At 35.4% G+C, this 17,502-nt stretch overlaps 1 protein-coding gene across 8 annotated transcripts in view; it reads left to right on the forward strand.

The window, feature by feature from the left end:
• Positions 1 to 17,502, forward strand: part of PHLDB2 (pleckstrin homology like domain family B member 2) — a 140,897-nt gene that overhangs the window by 15,710 nt on the left and 107,685 nt on the right. For all 8 annotated transcript variants that reach the window (XM_074301157.1, XM_074301156.1, XM_074301163.1 and 5 more), the window contains one exon: positions 6,457 to 7,802. In XM_074301157.1, coding sequence (XP_074157258.1) covers positions 6,471 to 7,802 — 1,332 coding nt within the window. In that variant the 5' untranslated portion in view covers positions 6,457 to 6,470. The remainder of the gene's footprint in view (positions 1 to 6,456; positions 7,803 to 17,502) is intronic.

A 17,502-nucleotide genomic window follows, 5' to 3' on the forward strand; every position in this document is an offset into this window, starting at 1 on the left:
TCTACAGGAGTTTAGATATCTATAAGGTTTATTAACTTTTTTTCACCTGCACCATTTTTTGTCCAAGAAATTTTTACTCATACCCTGAGCACATAGGTGTATAAAATAGGTAGACAAATCAAACATTTACTGATAATAAATCATAATTTCACAACCACACATGCAATTATATGATCATATATGAGGTAGTCTATACCAGAGATTCTCAAAAGTGATCTATTGACCCAGAAACCTTTTGAGGGGGTCCATGAGAGCCAAACTTTTTTCATGACAATAATAAAATGTTATTTGCCTTTGAAAGTATTCCCCCCTCCTAACTACATATCTGTATGAGGCTAGATTTTCTTCATATACTTAAACCAAAAGAATATGTCACAATAGAATGAATGCAGAAGCAGATGGGAGAATCCAGCTGTCTCCTATTAAACCAAACATTAAGAATTTTGTGATAATATGGAATTTTTTGAGAAAAATAGTTCATAAAACCTAAATATTTAGGTTTATTACTTTAAATGAATTAATCAGTATTTTAAATTGAAATTTTAATTTTGAACATAACAAATATGGATAGATGTAGCCTACTTAAACAAAAACACACATTGTTGTAATGATAAAATAAGATCTTTGTAAAGAGTTTCACAGACTTTAAAGTGTTACATAAATGCCATCTATTATTGCTGCTGCTGTTGTTGCTGTTAAAAGCTCTTTGGTGCTCTCATTTTTAAGTCTGAAGTCCTAAGAGTTGAAAGTTTGAGAACAGCTGGTTTACACCAATGAATTTTACAGGTCTGGACAAAACAAAACAAACCAAAAATCCGTCAGTGTGGATTAGAAAACAAATGAAAATGTTCCTGCACATTTTAACTTCCTTCATGTTTAGGCTTTCTATATGTTTTCCTTGATGGTGCTTCAGATGTGTACCAGATGGCTGCTGGTCTCTTGACTAGACTCTTCTGTGGGTCAATATGTAACATACATTCACAGCAGAGCCTTTGGAATTCTTACTTCCACCACAAAGGCACAAGGATTCTTGTGTACAAGAAGGATTCAAATGTTAACTATATAAGGCTTTATACAGGATATTCAAAACAGTCCAGGACATAGGAAGTTAGGAAAGCAGAAAGAGCTTTATTCTCAGAGTAAGGAAAGGAGAGGAGATCTAATGACCAGGTAAGTGACAGTCATAGAAATTGGATTTTCACTTAGATCTAACTACTTCAGAAATCTGTACTAATAGCACTAAAGCCACAACTAAAAAATGACTTGTACTTGCCAAGTAAACATTAATGATTTCAAAATTTGAAATGACTTCAGTGGCTGAAATATAACTCTAAGCTAAACTTTTTGAAAATACCTGGTTAGGGATTGTGTATACCTTGTTAGTTTGAGGCATATGGAGAGATAAAATTAACTCCCAATATAAACATTGTAAATGTGGAGTGATTTAAAATATGGGATTAGCATTGAGAACTCTGTTTATGTTGTTGTGAAACCTTCTGCTTATGTATAAGGCCAATTTCTGTGATCTTCTTTGGTTATACTCTCTGATCCATTTTGCCTGTTGTCACATCCATGCCTTTTCTTCCTATTGTGTGCTACCCCTAACATATTATTCCTATTCCAGGTCATTAGACTAGAGTTTATTTTCCCAGATATAATGCTCTAATGCTTACAAAATATTTTCTTCATTATTCTCTGTTTTATAAGTATTATGCCCATTTCAGAGATGAGGAAATTAAGTCTCAGAGAGATTAAATGATTTGCCCAAAATAAGTATCTGAGAGGAAGTACCTGTGGCAAGTTTGAATTATAGATTTTCCTGAATTCAAATTTTATATTTTATCATACTCACATTACCTTGTGTGATTAAAAAGATGGCAGTCCCAGCTTCATCCAGAAGAAATGTTTTCTCCTTTTAAAAAACCAATAGCAACAACAAAAAGCCAGTCTCTGTCTTCAAGGACCTTATATTACTCTGAAGAATATGATATATAAACATAAAAATACAAGAAATTTTGAAAAAGGGAAGATTAAGGTAAGGGAAAGAGAAGTATCAGAGTATGGGATCCCTGAACAGAACATTGTTCAAGACACAGTGACCTAATAGATTTATCAATAGAGATTATTAGCAATTATTCTATAATTTAGAGTCCTGACATGAATGAGGCTCAGACAGCTGGTCACTTGATATTAGAACCATGATTCTAAACCCAGTATTCTTGACTGTCAATTCCAGGAAAGTTCTTTTAGAGCTGGGGAGTGGGGGAGAATCTTTTATTGCTTTATGATAATATTCATTTTAGGTCAGCTCACATTTGTCTGTTTAATTTTATTGATACAGTACCCCAAATTATCACTAAAATAAATGCTTTAATATCTATATGTATAAAATGTCTTTAGTCGTGACAAAATTCACTTTGGTTTTGTATTTGGGTATGGGTAAGCAAGCAACACTAGTGTCTATTAAGTACTTACTACTTATCCAGGAACTTTGTTAAGTGCTAGAGATACAAAGCAAAAAGCTATAACAGTTACTGCCTCCAACAAGGAACTTACATTCTAATGGAAGGGGACAATTTGTGCATAAATTGGCACCTACCAGATAAATGAATAGTTGGCAGATAACAGCCTTCCAGGGGACGGAAGTAGCAGCTAAAGCATGATGATTGACCTCCTGGAGGAGGTGAGATTTTAAGAACACCAATGATTCTTGTTATTCAGTTGTGTCTGACTCTGTGACCCCATTTGAGATTCTCTTGCCAAAAAATACTAAAGTAGTTTGCCATTTCTTTCTCCAGCTCATTTTACAGATGAAAAAATTGAGGCAGGGTTAAGTGACTTGTTATGTCTGAGGCTGGATCTGAACTCAACTCTTCCTGTTACTAAGCCTTGCACCCTATCCATTGTGCCACATAGTGTCCAATGCCAAGTCATTCTTACTTGTCAGATAGTAAAAGGGAGAATGTTCCACTTGTGGGAGCTAGTCAGAAAAAGAATAAAGACTGGACAGGGATTATTTTCCAGAAAGATTTGGCAACTGAAGGGATATGTGAAGGTGTAAAAAATTAAAAAGCAAACTTGTTGGTAAATGTTCCCTTCCTAAGGAAGCAAAGCTTTGTGGTTTGCTTTCTGCCCATACTACTGATAAAAGGTTAAAATTGAATTAGTAGGTTTGCCTGATGGACATTTTTTTGGGATGAGAGTAATTTTGAACAGTTGGGGGAACATAGCAGTGTGTTCATCTGGCTTCATTGTTTAAAATAGCCTTTTATGGAAGAATTAGCACAGTGAGTATCTGTGCCTGGAAAACCAAGGAAGAGCAAGTAGATAAACCATCTAAAATTTAAGAAGTGCTGTTGTAGTTTACATTCTAATATTTTAAAAGGCTAAATGATTTAGGAGGGAAGGAAACATTTCGCTGATTTCAAGTACCCCAACCACAAACTCCTGGAAGAATGTCTTTACTCATGGTATAAACTAGCTTGTATTTGCCTGTTTTGTATATACTTGTATTTATTAATTTCCTATTTATACTGCATATATGTATTTTGCACAATCCTTAGCATAGTGCCTAGAATTTACTAGACATTTAATAGATACTTATAGTTTGAGAGGCAGTGTGGTATAATGGAAAGGGCATTGGATTTGAAGTAAGATGATCTTTAAAGAGCTGAGTCCCAATTTTGATACCAACTAGCCAGAGAATTCACCTAATTCTCTAGCTCTCTATTCCTTCCAGTTAAATAAACTGAAAGATTCTAGTAGATGGATGAAACTGAATATGGAATTACAAGACCTGAGTTTGAATTTAAGCTTACGAATAAGGAAGCTGAGATTCAAAGAAATTGAGTAATTTGCCCAAATTATCTGAAGCTTATTAAATGGTGGAGTCAGAATGAGAACCCCATATCTTCTTATACCTAAGATTCTTTTTTATTATATCAAGCTAAAAGGTTTTGGAATGGGAGAGTGACATAATTAGAGCTGTACCCTTAGGGAAGTTGTTTTGATGATATGGAACCTTTGTTCCAATAGGATTCTAACTTTAAATTCTATGGTTTTGATTAGTGATCTCACTCTTTCTCTGTCTCTCTCTGTGTCTCTGTCTCTCTCTCTCTATATCTGAATCTGTCTCTGTCTGTCTCTCTGTGTCTCTCTTTCTTTCTCTTTTTCCACCTTTCTCCTTCCCTTCCCCTATCACTGAACTTCTATTTATGCACATCCCATCACTAGAAATAATGACACACTTATATATTAAACATAATTATCTATTTGACTATCAAGTATAAGCAACAATTATTGTAACTTTATAAGTATTGATGGATTAAAATAAACCCAACAGTAATATATACATCAGAATTCATACATAAAATTCACATATGTTTAGAAGAATCACACAAGCTTAACCTGTATTGGATTGCTTGATTTGGAGAGTGGGAGAGAGGAAGAGAGAGAGAAATTTAGAACACAGAAGTTTTGCAAAGGTAAATGTTGAATGTATTTGGAAAAATTAAATCCTATTTAAAAAAACAAACTGGGTAACACTTTATCCATGTACTTAGCATCCCTGAGGAAGAGTGAGAATATGTAGAACAATTTGCCAAAGTACACCTAGGTACTAAATAGTAGCGTCCTCACTCCAATGAGTAGTATTAACAAGTACATGTATAACTAAAATAAAATTTTAGGTAGCCATGGGCTATAGGTAATCTTGGTTATCTATTCATGCCATTAGACTTCTAGATGAGTACCACAAAGGAAAAATAAAACATGATAACAATTGGAGCTGTCCAACAATAAAATTGGCTATTTTGAATAAGTAATGTGTTCTCTAGAGAATAGATAATTAATTGTTAGGAATACTGTAAACAGGATTCATGATTGGGGAAGAGTTTGGACAAAAGTACTTCTGCCATCTTTTTTAGCTCTTAAGATTTCTTGGATTTCTAAGTCCTATGACTCATTCTTTTTTGTTTGGGTTAGTTTTACCTAAGTAAACCTACTAGCCAGTTGTTGCAGAAGTTCAAAAAATATTTTTTTCATCTTTTGTTCAGTTAGGCTAGTATTCAGACCTAGCTCCTCAGTAAAGCTGTGGAGTTGATGGTATCTGTCCACATTTATTTTATCTTTTTATCAATTGGGGATCCCTCTTTTTCATGTGGGTACAACTAAGCTGAATGAGCACTTTATGTCAGGACTGGTACCTGGTTAGATAAAAGAGATGAAGAAGAGGAAGGAATTCAAGATGGCTGAAGTATCAGGCTTTGATAATTGAGAGAATCATGATTTCATTGACAAAAATAGAGATATTAGAATACCAATGTGGGATGCCTCACAAGTATGACTGTTAAATGTTCTTCAAGAGCAAAAGTTCTTAACTTTTTTTGTTTGCCATGACCCCTTTGGCAATCTGGTTCACTATTATATAATGTTGCTGATAATCATAATAGAAAGATATGCTCTATCCCACTTAGAAGTTAGTGAAAATAATTTTTTTTCTCTCCTAGCTTACAGATCTTTGGAAATCATTAGGTCTGAGGACCTCAGGTTAATAGCCCATTCTCTAGAGACTATACTCTATCTATGAGAACATGAATTTTCTGTTAGTTTATAGCATTTAATAAAGGTTAAATAGATCTCTTCACCAATGGAAAACTAAGATGTTTGAAGAACATAGTCTATAAATACTTTCCATCTTTAAATACTCCCCTTTGAAAGACCAACTTATTATTGTTCTCAGGACTTTTTTTTTTCCTTATGAGATTGTTGGCTTGTTCTGATTGAAATAAGTGCTTTAATATTATTATTGTTATTTTAAAATAAAAATACAATTAACTTACCTGTCAACATCCATTTCCAAAACCTCATTGCTTATAGAAGAAATGTTAAATATATTTGCCAAAGTTTGAGTTTGGGAACCTCAAGAATTTTCTTTCTAAGATCACAAGGGCAATATCTTCCAGTGTTTGCAACAGAACTAGTAAAAAGGTCTTTCTTATGAACTGTTATTGTTTTTCAGTGAAGTAAGCCAAATGTCTTAGTAAAATTCAATACATGTTGAACAGTTATTAGGGACATAGTTTCAATTTCTGATATTATTAGTAATTGTTATTAAAGCATTCCTATTCAGATTTATTTTTTTTTTGTAATCTGCAATGTAATTTTATTGGTTCATTACTACAAATAAGTCATTCAATAAACATTTTTGAAGCACCAATATGCTTGCTTTGTGGTAGGCAGTGTGCTAAGCATTGAAAATATAAATACAAAAAAAAAAAAAAAAAAAGATAATCCTTACTCCAAAAGAGCTTACAATAAATCAAGAAATTTGAATTAGAAGGTCAGAATGCAAGATTTTTGACATCAATTGACAGATGGTAGATCTCTGCTTAAGTTTTTCTTTACTTTTTTTCTAGTTGAATAAAAATTGTCTCTCTCTCTCTCTCTTTCATGCAGATTCCAACACAATTATGGCCAAATACAGCCACATACAAAACCAGCTGGATTTACAAAATGGTAGCTTGGAAGAAGATTTTGTGGTGAATTCCCTTGAAAACAACCTCCAAGGCATAATGGATAACTTAAACCAGAAAAAATATACTTCTAGCCTAAGATTTAAAACGAATGGAGACTACCCTGGCTCCTACTTAACTCTTTCACAACCAATGTCTGCCAAGAGAAGCCCATCTCCTCTTGGGTCTGGTATCAGAAATGCCTCCTTTGCCAAAATCCAGGGAAATAAACAATTCTCTTGTGATGGCATTGACAAAAACATTTCCACCAAACCTCCTGCTCCTTTTCTAGGTACTACACCCTCCCTTAGTGGATATCCCCTTGGGATGACAGACTTTGATCATTGTGCTGGTTGGGAAGATGATAGGCCCTTGAAACTTGCTGATAAACTTCCTTATTCCAAGTATAGTTCAAAGAATAAGTCCCATGACAATGTCTACTTTCTTGGAGGGCTAGAAGGCCGAAAGGCATCAGGCTCCCTCTTGACCATGTGGAATGGAAACTCCATTAATGATGTTGGACTTTCACCTCTTCGAAGGTCTGGAGCTACAAGCATGCCCTCTAGCCCAAAGCAGTCCAGAAAGATGAATATTCAAGATAGCATGACACTTCAGCCCAAAATGACAAAACAAAAAGAGATAACAGCTGAGAATGTTGGCTTAAGAACTAGGAAATATTCAGGAAGCTCCCTAAGTCAAATGGGAGCATATAGCCGTTCACTGCCCAGGTTGTACAAAGCTGCTGAGAACCAGCCCATGCCACTCAGTTTGCCCCCAAGAAACTCTCTAGGTAATTCCAAAAGAAAGAAACTTGGGGAAAAGGATCTACCTCAAAGCATAACAGATGCTGACAACTACCTTAATTTTTCTTCCTTAAGCTCAGGGGCTTTGCCATATAAGAACTCTTCATCGGAGAGCAATCCATATGTTAGCTCAACTCTTAGCATTCCTGCAAGCCCCCGAGTGGCTAGGAAAATGCTGTTGACTTCCACTTCATCCTGTGCATCAGATGACTTTGATAGGATGATATTCTCAGGAACAAGCCCTAGCAATTCATTTTCTCCTGGAGAGTTCAATAGAGTATCTGTTGGCAGGAGGGACTTTTCTCGTAGTTCCATGGAGTTTGATGACACTGACTTGGAGGGCCTCAGACAGTCTTCCAGTACTCCCCAGCCAGTTCTTAGAGAAAGGAAAAGCAGCATTAGCTCCATTTCAGGAAGAGAAGATCTGATGGATTATCACCGAAGGCAAAGAGAAGAAAGGCTAAAGGAACAGGAGATGGAGCGATTGGTAACTTTTCTTTCCGCTTATTCATTATTTCATCTACTTACCAAAGCAGCCTTTTGTGCTGTGCTAGTGTTGAATAGTCTTGGAAGTGGGCTCAAAAAAAAAAGTAGAAGTCTAAAATTTTCATCATTTCTGTATGTGCTCACAACTGCTGTCCTTCATTTCCTAGATTTTTCTAGGTTCTCCTACTGTTCCCTACTTCATTAGATTTTGTCATGACAGGTAATATGATACAATAGATAAAGTGCTGAGATAGGAGTCAGGAAGATCTATGTGCCTGCCTCGTTGTTTATTGAGAGTCCCTGGTCGGGTAATTTAACTTTTCTGCTCCTCAGTTTCTCCATCTGTACAAATGAAATGACTGAATAGTAACAAGAAAAATCAAAAAATTAAAAATTAACAAGTACTTATTAAGCATCTATCATGTGCTAGACATAATACTTGGTACTGAGGATCCAAAAACAAAGAATCTAACAACCTTTACTTTCAAGTAGCTTACTAGAAGGGACCACGCACATCCATACATGCAGAACATATACAAAATAAATACAGAACAGTGTGGAAGAGAAGATATTAACATTTGGGAAGAATAGAAAAGGATTTGTCTAAAAAGTGGCATTTAAGCTATATCTTGAAGGAAGAATTCTGTGAGGCGGAGGTGAAAAGGAAGTACCAAGGACATGGGGAGTATTATTGTAAAGTACAGAGATGGAAGATAGAATGCCTTATGTAAAAAATGGAAAGAAAGCCAATTTGATTGTTGTTGTTCAGTCATTTATAGTTGTATCTGATTGTCCATGATCTCATTTCAGTTTTTTCTTGGCAAAGATAAAGGAGTAGTTTTTTATTTCCTTCTCCAGGTCATGTTATAGATGAGGAAACTGAGTCAAACAGAGCTAAGTGACTTGTCTAGGGCCACCCACCTGGTAAGTGTCTCTGGGACTGGATTTGAACTCATGAAGATGAGTCTTCCTGCTACAGGCCCAGCACTCAATTCATTGACGACCTAGAAATACTTTGTTGTAAAGTATAGAAAGAAGGGTAACATTGTGAGAATGGAATGATAGGTTGGGGACAAGAATAGAAGAGCTTTAGACAAACTAAACAGAAGAGGTTATTTTGTATTCTAGAAGCAATAAGGAGTCACTGGAGGTTATTAAGTAGGAAAATATCAGGATCAGATGTATGATTGATGAAAACTATATTGAAAACTGTATGTAGGGAGGCTTAGAGTTGGGAAATACTCAGCAGAGAGATGAATTAAGAGGCTATTGCAATAATTGAGCCTAGATTGTGATAACTAGGTGATAAGTAGTTAAGTGATAAGTACTTTACATTAGTGGGTTCTCTCAAAGCCCATGAAGTCTGATGAAGTCAACATAGGCAGCGTTAACCAACATGCATATTCTTCACAAACCTGTCCTTTGAGAAAGAAAACACAGTATTAGTGAGATTTCAGGAGGAAAAGATTTACTGGATTATCCCCCAAAACAAAGAAAAGGAAGACTTGAGGTGAAAATAAACTAATATGGATGTAAAGTGCTCTGTAAGCATTAAAATGCTATGTAAATATAAACTTAAATTATATTCAAGAATTTTTTTTTAAGTATACCTTATGTAGTCAGGAAATGTCAGTAAAAGGTAAGTATCTCTGGTAACTAGAAGGGCATGGTACAAATGTTCACATTTTGGAGTCAGAGACTTGACTTTGAATCCCAGTTCTGTATCATACTGTGATATTAAGCAAATTGCTTAATATATCTGGGCTTTAGTCTCCTCTTAATTGAAATCAGTTAGTCAGACCTGGTAGCCTTTGAGGCTCTTTTCAATTCTAAATTGTTGATCCAAATGCTCCCACAAGAATTTACATTTCTTTAAAAGGTAACCCGGAAAAAGGTAATTCTCTCTGAATTTCTTTTAGGTCCCTTTTGCATTCTTGTATCTGCTTTTTTTCTTGTGTTCTTTTCTCTTCTCCTAGTCAAGTTGTCTGCTATTACTCTCAATAACATCAGTGTCCCTGCTTATAATACCTCTCATATCCCTTATTCCCTTAGATTAGCTGTTTCAAATAAAAAAAAAATTAAAAGCTTATTAGCAGTTTATAGCTTACAGTTTGATAATAGTAATAAAAACTGGTATTTTTATAATTCTTATTTATATGACATGCTATATGTGCCAAGCTATGCTATGAGCTTGATAAACATTTTCTCATTTGAGATAACCTGAGATGTATGTGCTATTATTTAAATTTTACAGTTAAGGAGATTGAAGCAGATAAGTGGAAGCATCTGAGGCCAGATTTGAATTCTGGTCTTTTTGACCAGCACTCTATCCACTAGGTTATCCTTGCTTAGCACATAGCAAGTACTATAAAAATGGTTTGTTGTTGTTGTGTTATGGAAAACCCAATAGATTTCTACAAATTTCTCTAGAAAGCGCCATAATTTTGTTTTAGATTAATTGAATTCATCTATGGTTGCTCAATAAAGAACTATAAGGATCAGAGCTACTTAGCTTTTTATTTTTCAGAAGTACATGTAAAGATAGTTTTCAGTATTCACCCTTGCAAAACTTTGTGTTCCATATTTTTCTTCCCTCCCTCCCCTAGACAGCAAGTGATTCAATATAGGTTAAATATGTACAATTATTCTGAATATTTTCATACTTATGCTACACAAGAAAAAACAGATCAAAAAGAAAAAAGTGAGAGAAAAAAAAGCACTCAAACAAAAACAAAAACAACAAAAGATGAAACTACTATGTTGTGATCAACATTCAGTCTTATAATCACATATAATAAGGATTTTACTATAGAATTCAAGGGTAGCTAAGTGATATAGTGCATACAACACTAGGCTTAGAATCAGGAAGACTCCTAGGCAAATTACTTAACCCTATTTATCTCAATTTTCATATGTGTATGATATGAGCTGGAGAAGAAAATGGCAAAACACTGCAGTATTTCTGTCAATACTCCAAATGATGTCACAAAGAGTCGGACATGACTGAAAATACCAAACAATTGTAAATAGAATTCAAGATGGGAGATGGGGAAAAAGGAATAAGCATTTATATAGTGCCAAATATTTAAGACCACTTTGCTAAGAGCTTTACAAATATGATTTCATTAGATCCTCACAATAATCCTGTGAGGCAAGTGCTGTTAGGATTCCCATTTGTTAGATGAGGAAACAGATTTTCCCAGGTATACATAGCTAGCAAGTATCTCAGACTGGGTTTGAACTGAAGTCTATCTTGATTCCAGATCCAATACTCTATCCACTGTGCCTTCAATTGTCTAGGTGGGGGAAGACTATAAATTGACTCCAGATCTCACCAAGCTGCAGAGTTTAAAAAAAAAAAAAAACAAAAAAAAACCAACTCTAAAGTTTCCATTAAATTGTGTCTGAAGGTTACATTCCCATGGCAAAATTCCATGATTTCAATACAGGCATACTGCCACTGATTGTCATTCCAAGAAAACATGGTCTTCACGAGCTAGTTGCAAAGGGTTGTAGTTCATAGGACCTGACCCATAGGAGCCTCGACAGTAGGTCAGAGGCTGAGAATAAAGTAGGGAACAGGAGCTTATTAGGACTCTTATGGGAGTAGTGATATTGGCTTTGTCTTAGGCTTTCATATATCCATAATTTCAGAAGACTGTATAATTTTATCCACATACCTGGGAAAGTTCAGCATAATCCACTTCTACTACTCTGGCACTGAACCAACTGAGATCCTCATAATACGTTTTAGTGTGGGGGGCAATGTAGGAGAAGCAGGAGATAGAGATATTCTTCCTTGTTATTTCTCAAGCTTGGAGTAAATCTTCTCTTAGGAAAGGGAAACTCCCTTCATATATGAAAATATTCATAAGTGCTGGAAATTATGCTGTCTTCCAGAGCTGACCCAAAGGAATTTCCTCCTCTTTGATGCAGCCTTCCTCTCACTGCATCCTGAGTAGAAGTGTTTTTGAAACACTTAGGATTGTCGATTTAGAGCTGGCAAGGGACCTTAGAAGTCACCAAGTGCAATCTTTTCATTTCACTTATGACAGAACTGGACTAGGAGGGGTTAGTTAAATGACTTGCCCAAGATCACATGACCAGTTAGAATCTGAAGCAAATTCAGATTATTATGCTAATTCATTATTATGCTAAGGTGATTGAAATACTTGCAGGTCTGACATTCTTAACTAGGGCATAAGAACTTTAAAATAGATTAAAAAATAGATTTTGAAAACTTTATTTCAATATAATTGTTTTCTTTTGTGATTCTATGTTTTATGTGCTTAAAAATATGTATTTTGAGAAAGAGATCCATAGGTTCTACCTCGAGAAGGGTCCCATGACACTAAAAAGTTAAGAATCCCCTTGGACTGGTGGGACCTGAGTCAAATGGTCTTCTAAAGCTTAGGCCACAGATTTGACCTAAGGGTAAAGATGAATTGTTTTTATGGTACCTTCCAGTTAAGGTAGATGGTATAAAGCCTAGAGTATTGGACTTGCAGAGTTATAAAGACCTGAACAATTCCTGCCTTACATACTTCCTAACTAGAAGATCCTGAGGAACATTTCTTAGCCTCACCTGTAAAATGGGAGTGATAATACCATCCACTCCACAAAGTTGCCAGGAGGATTAAATGAAATGACATATAAAGTGCCTTGTGAATCTTAAAGCACTACAGAAATGCTAGAAATTATTATCATTACTATCACTTGCCTGGCCACCTCTCTCTGTTCCATGCTCACTTTTGTTAAATGTATGTTGATTAAGGGACATTGGATGATGATATCTATTGCCTTAGTATGATTAACAGGCCACAAACTCTCTATGACATTGAATAAAATAATGAAAATTTTAATAACCACAAATGTGAAAAGATAGAAAACTATCTATTCAATCAGTGATCAGCATGCTGGACTCACAAAGCAAGGGCTATCTTTACACATTCTAAGTAGCACTTAGCAATGGCATATTTGCAGACCTTCAGTAAATATTGAAGCATTTAATCATTAGCAGAGCAGGATTGCCAGCTGTCCCCAACTGACTCGAAACAAAAGCAGAAATTTTATTTTATTTATTTATTTAATTTTAGGGGTGGTGGGTGGATTGGAAGGGAAGGCAAGTTGGAAAACTCTAATTATCTCCTTTTTCTTTAATCTTATGTTTTAGAATCTCAGACTCATCCTGGAAGTAATCCTATATAGCACGATTTAAAAGGGCAGTGTCCTTAATTAACACTTGGCAGAAAACTGGTTTGCCGATCTGTAATGGCAGTACAAGTTGCCGCCTCTTGATGGTGCCACAATTTTACAAATCTTCTCTTTGAGGGGAGTATACCCTGAAATTCAGGCACTGCATATTAGTTCTTTTGGTGAATACTAGTATGGTGTGTAGAAGGTGACTTTATTAAAATTCATTGTTTCATTGTCACAAGAAATATTTTATTCATCTTTTTAAAGGTTGAGTAAGTTAATACTTTGAAAAGTGTTTGATGATTAAGATCTCTTACAAGTATATCTCAGTACTTCAAGAATTCATGATTCGGTTAAGGTGGATATTTATACAGACCTCCACCTCAATCTTTAAGAGCTGTGATACAGTACCCCTATGGCACCAGTCACTGCACTTTTTAAAACATGTCTTATACTGTCTTAGGGTCCATGATGGAAGCTTCTTCATTTGGTAGGATCTACAGGAGTTGATCTTCTGCAGATGTAATGTTCAGGATCCCAAGATCACATCCAGGTCAGGGTGAGGTATCAGAGGAGGAATTTAGCATAGTAAGGTATTCTTACAAGTTCAACTCAAAAGTTAATGAGCAGTATTTGATCTGGAGTTAGAGAACCTGAGTTCAAATCCCTTCTCTATCAGTACTATTGTAATCTTGACCAACTCAACCTTTCTTGGCCTCAGTTTCTTGATCTATAAAATGAGAGGATTAGTCTCATAGGATTTCTTCTAGATATGTCTATTGGATTCATAAATATGAATGCTTTTATAGATAGGCTTATTGATAAATGAGATAAAAGCTGAAAGTACATGGACACAACAAAGGGGGGGTAGGGAAATCACTTTTGTTCTTCCTGCTGTTGGTGAGTACCATGTTTTTAAAATTATTCCCACATTAATAGACATCAGGTTATACACCTTAGTGAACTGTTTGGCTAATAGATATAGACTTAAGTGACTTTGATGAATGGTTCTCAACTTTTTAGATTTTTTTCTTTTCATTTCAAGAATAATTTAAAGAAACTCTTTATAGAGACTAATCAGACATGTGGTGATTATATTTAAAGAACTTAGAAACAATCTAGGAATGATAGAGCTTGGGAATCTGATGAACTAATAATTGGATTAGGAGCATATTCTCTTTCTGAGACAGTATTCTTTTGAAGAAATTGACTTTGGAAACTTAGTCATTCACTGCATTAATGAGTTAGGACCTAGTATAGTGACATGGAGATTTTTTTTTTTTAAGATAGAATTGACTAGAAACTTAATATTTGGGGACCAAACAAAATGCTGAATCTTATGAAACAAAAACTCTGACAAATAACCCCTTTCACTGTGACTTTTCAAAATCTAGTTCAGGGATTCTCAAACTACAGCCCGTGGGCCAGATGCAGCCGCTGAGGACATGTATGCAGCTGGCTGGGTTATGGCAAATGGTCTGAGGGGCAGAGACAGAGTCTGAGTTTTTGTTTTTACTGTAGTCTGGCCCTCCAACAGTCTGAGGGACAGTGAACTGGCCCCCTATTTAAAAAGTTTGAGTACCACTGGCTCTAGTTCAACTAAATTTTCACCCACAAATCTGCTGAGATCCTTCCATGTAGTACTCCAAAAGAGGTGATCTCAAGTATTGAAATGCAGAATTTTATGCAGCTAACAAACTGAGTTGTTTGTAGTTGGAGGCATGAAGTTGAAACAAACAAGGACAGAAATTTTTTACTCACTTTCTTGCCCCACACGGTAGAGGAAAACTAACTGAAGTTTTCTGGAATTTCTTGTTTTGTTTTTTGAATAATAAATAGATGACTGGATCTGAATTCAGGGATTATTGAATCCAAGCCCAGTGCTCTATTCACTGTATCCCCAGCTGCCTTTCAAGGGCACTTCATACAAAAACATTCCCTTCAAACAAGTGATGCACTTTTCCTTTGCAAACACCAGGTCCCTGGGAGAGTGAGCTCAAACTTAGAATACAAATACACATTAAGATGTGCTTGTAAAAAATGCATATAGCCAAAGAGTAAACTTTGGACATACTTTCTTGAATTTCTTTATGAAGGCCTCATGAAATTCCCTAAAGGTATAACTCTTGGCTGGACTATGAGAATCATTGTCTTGATAAACTTTATAACTGATATTGTCTCCTCCCTGAAGGATCACTGTCTTACAGCATCTGTCTGTGTTCAAGCTTGTTATTGGTGTGTGTTTATCTCAATTCATTGGCTGTTACTAGTTTAGTCTCTCTGATAATATTGTCAATGGGAAGGGCACAGCATTCTTCTGGACTTTCCCCCTCCCATCTCCTAAGCTCTACTACGCTCTGGTACAGCATTTTCTCAAGTCCCTCCATATCTTGGAATCTACTTCTCAACTGTTCAGCTTTGAGCTATCTTGTTTATCTATAGACCCAGATTGTATTTGATTCAGCCAAATATCCTTTGTCTTTATCCAGTGATTAAAGCACTTCATTGTCATCACACTTATCAATTGAATTATTGAACTCATTTTCCACTTTTTGTTTGATTACTTGAGAATTGTGGAAAGTCTATGATTCATATTAATTGAGGTGGGGATGGAAACTTTCCCCCACTCCTACCTCACATTAAAAATAACTGGGTCACAAAGAATCATACTGTTTTTTTAGAAGAATAAAGATAATAGAGACTGTCTTAGTCCATCCTTTCATATTAACAAAATGAAGAAACTGAGTACCGGTAAATATGCACTAGATAGAGAGAAAAACAAACAAACAAACAAAAAACCCTGTCCATCTTGCAAAAAGTTCATGTAATTTGTATCAGGGCTCAGCAGATTGGATTTCAATAGAGAAGCTAGATGAATTTAAAAGTAAATCACATTGATTATAATGGGTAGATCATGGCTTTTGGTTTTGTTTTCCAATAAAAACAGCCTAGGAAGTGAGAGGAAAAGGAAATGTGTGCCAGGTTTTATATTAAGTGCTTTACAAATATCTCACTGGATTTTTACAACAACTCTCTGAAATTATTATTATCTTCATTCTACAATTGAGGAAATTGAGGCAAATAGAGGTTAAGTGACTGGCCAGGATCACACAGTGACCTGAGTCTAGTTTTAACTCAATTAAGTTCCTGAGTAGAGGTTTTTAATTCAGATCTTTCTTACTCCAGATTTAGTGAATTATTCATGTGTCATCCAGCTAAAGATCAATAGACTTTGAGGCTTTATTGTCACCTAGCCCCAAATCTGACCATTAAAAAAAATTGGATTTTCCCCCTTAATGATGAAAATACATTTCATTCTCAAACCTGTGTGAAGCAGTCTAGGAGCATTCCTTGCCAAGAAGAGTCCCTCCTAAGTGAATCAACCTCTACTTTTCCTAAAGGAAAAGAAGATCGAATAGGATCCTTGACTGAATTCCAAAAGTCAGAGCAGCTGGAATTTGGAAGAAGTAATGGGACAGGATGGGGAAGATTGATTTTTTTGCTTTTATTTGTTTTCACCCTTTCAATAAATTATTTTTTGTAGTATAGTGAGGACAAAGAGTTGGCGAAATCACCTGTCTCTCCCTCTTCCCTCCATCCCCCCAGTCTTGACCATTTCATTACTTCTCATGTTCTATAGCTAGTGAATGAATATTAAGGCCTGAATATGTTTGCATTTTACAGCAAATAATATCTAACAAGCCTCTAGGTGCCATACATGTCTGACATCTGGATTTGACTAGCATGAATTAAGTAACAAGCCCACAGTCACACAGTTAATTAAACTACTGACAAAGACCAGAACCCAGATATGATTACAAATCCATTACTAATTTCAGTGATTTCCCCATTCACTTTCATTTCATTCTACCTCAGAATTTTTCTTTCCACATCAAATCTTGGCAGTATTTCAAGGAATTAAAGTGAACAAGCTATTCAGACTTTTTCATTTTTATTTATCCTAAAATCACAAAACTGAAAGGAAATTCAAAGAGTCAAATTTGGTCCAACCTTTTCATTCAAGGAAGGTTGAGACCCAAATCATTCAAGACAAGGTATTGTCCACATTATTTTTTAAATATCTCCTGAGACAAACACACATGTACAGGGAGTATTACATATGGTTTTAATAAAGCACCATATGTATTTCAACTGACTGTTACATATACTACTGTCTTTGAGGCAAAAAAGAAACAAACCCTCGAAGCCCCAAACCTGGTAAATTTGATATAAATAGCAAAACCAAAGGAAGTGGTCAAATAAGAATATGTTTGATTGTGGGGGTGTATTTATTCTCCAGAGATCTCAGGGATTGATTCTAGACAAAATTGGTCTTAGTTGTTTTTTTTTTTTTTTTTTTCCTTGAATATGGTTTACACTCTGGTATTTCCACAACTAGTCCTTCATCACCCTTCTTATAACAACAAATAACATCTGGAGGGGTTTTCCTGACTGTCCTTAGGTGAGAGTGATAGCTGTACTCCTGGCATGGCTTTTTATGTTGG

This window comes from Sminthopsis crassicaudata, chromosome 3, assembly GCF_048593235.1.
Source record: "Sminthopsis crassicaudata isolate SCR6 chromosome 3, ASM4859323v1, whole genome shotgun sequence".
Lineage (NCBI taxonomy): Eukaryota > Metazoa > Chordata > Mammalia > Dasyuromorphia > Dasyuridae > Sminthopsis > Sminthopsis crassicaudata.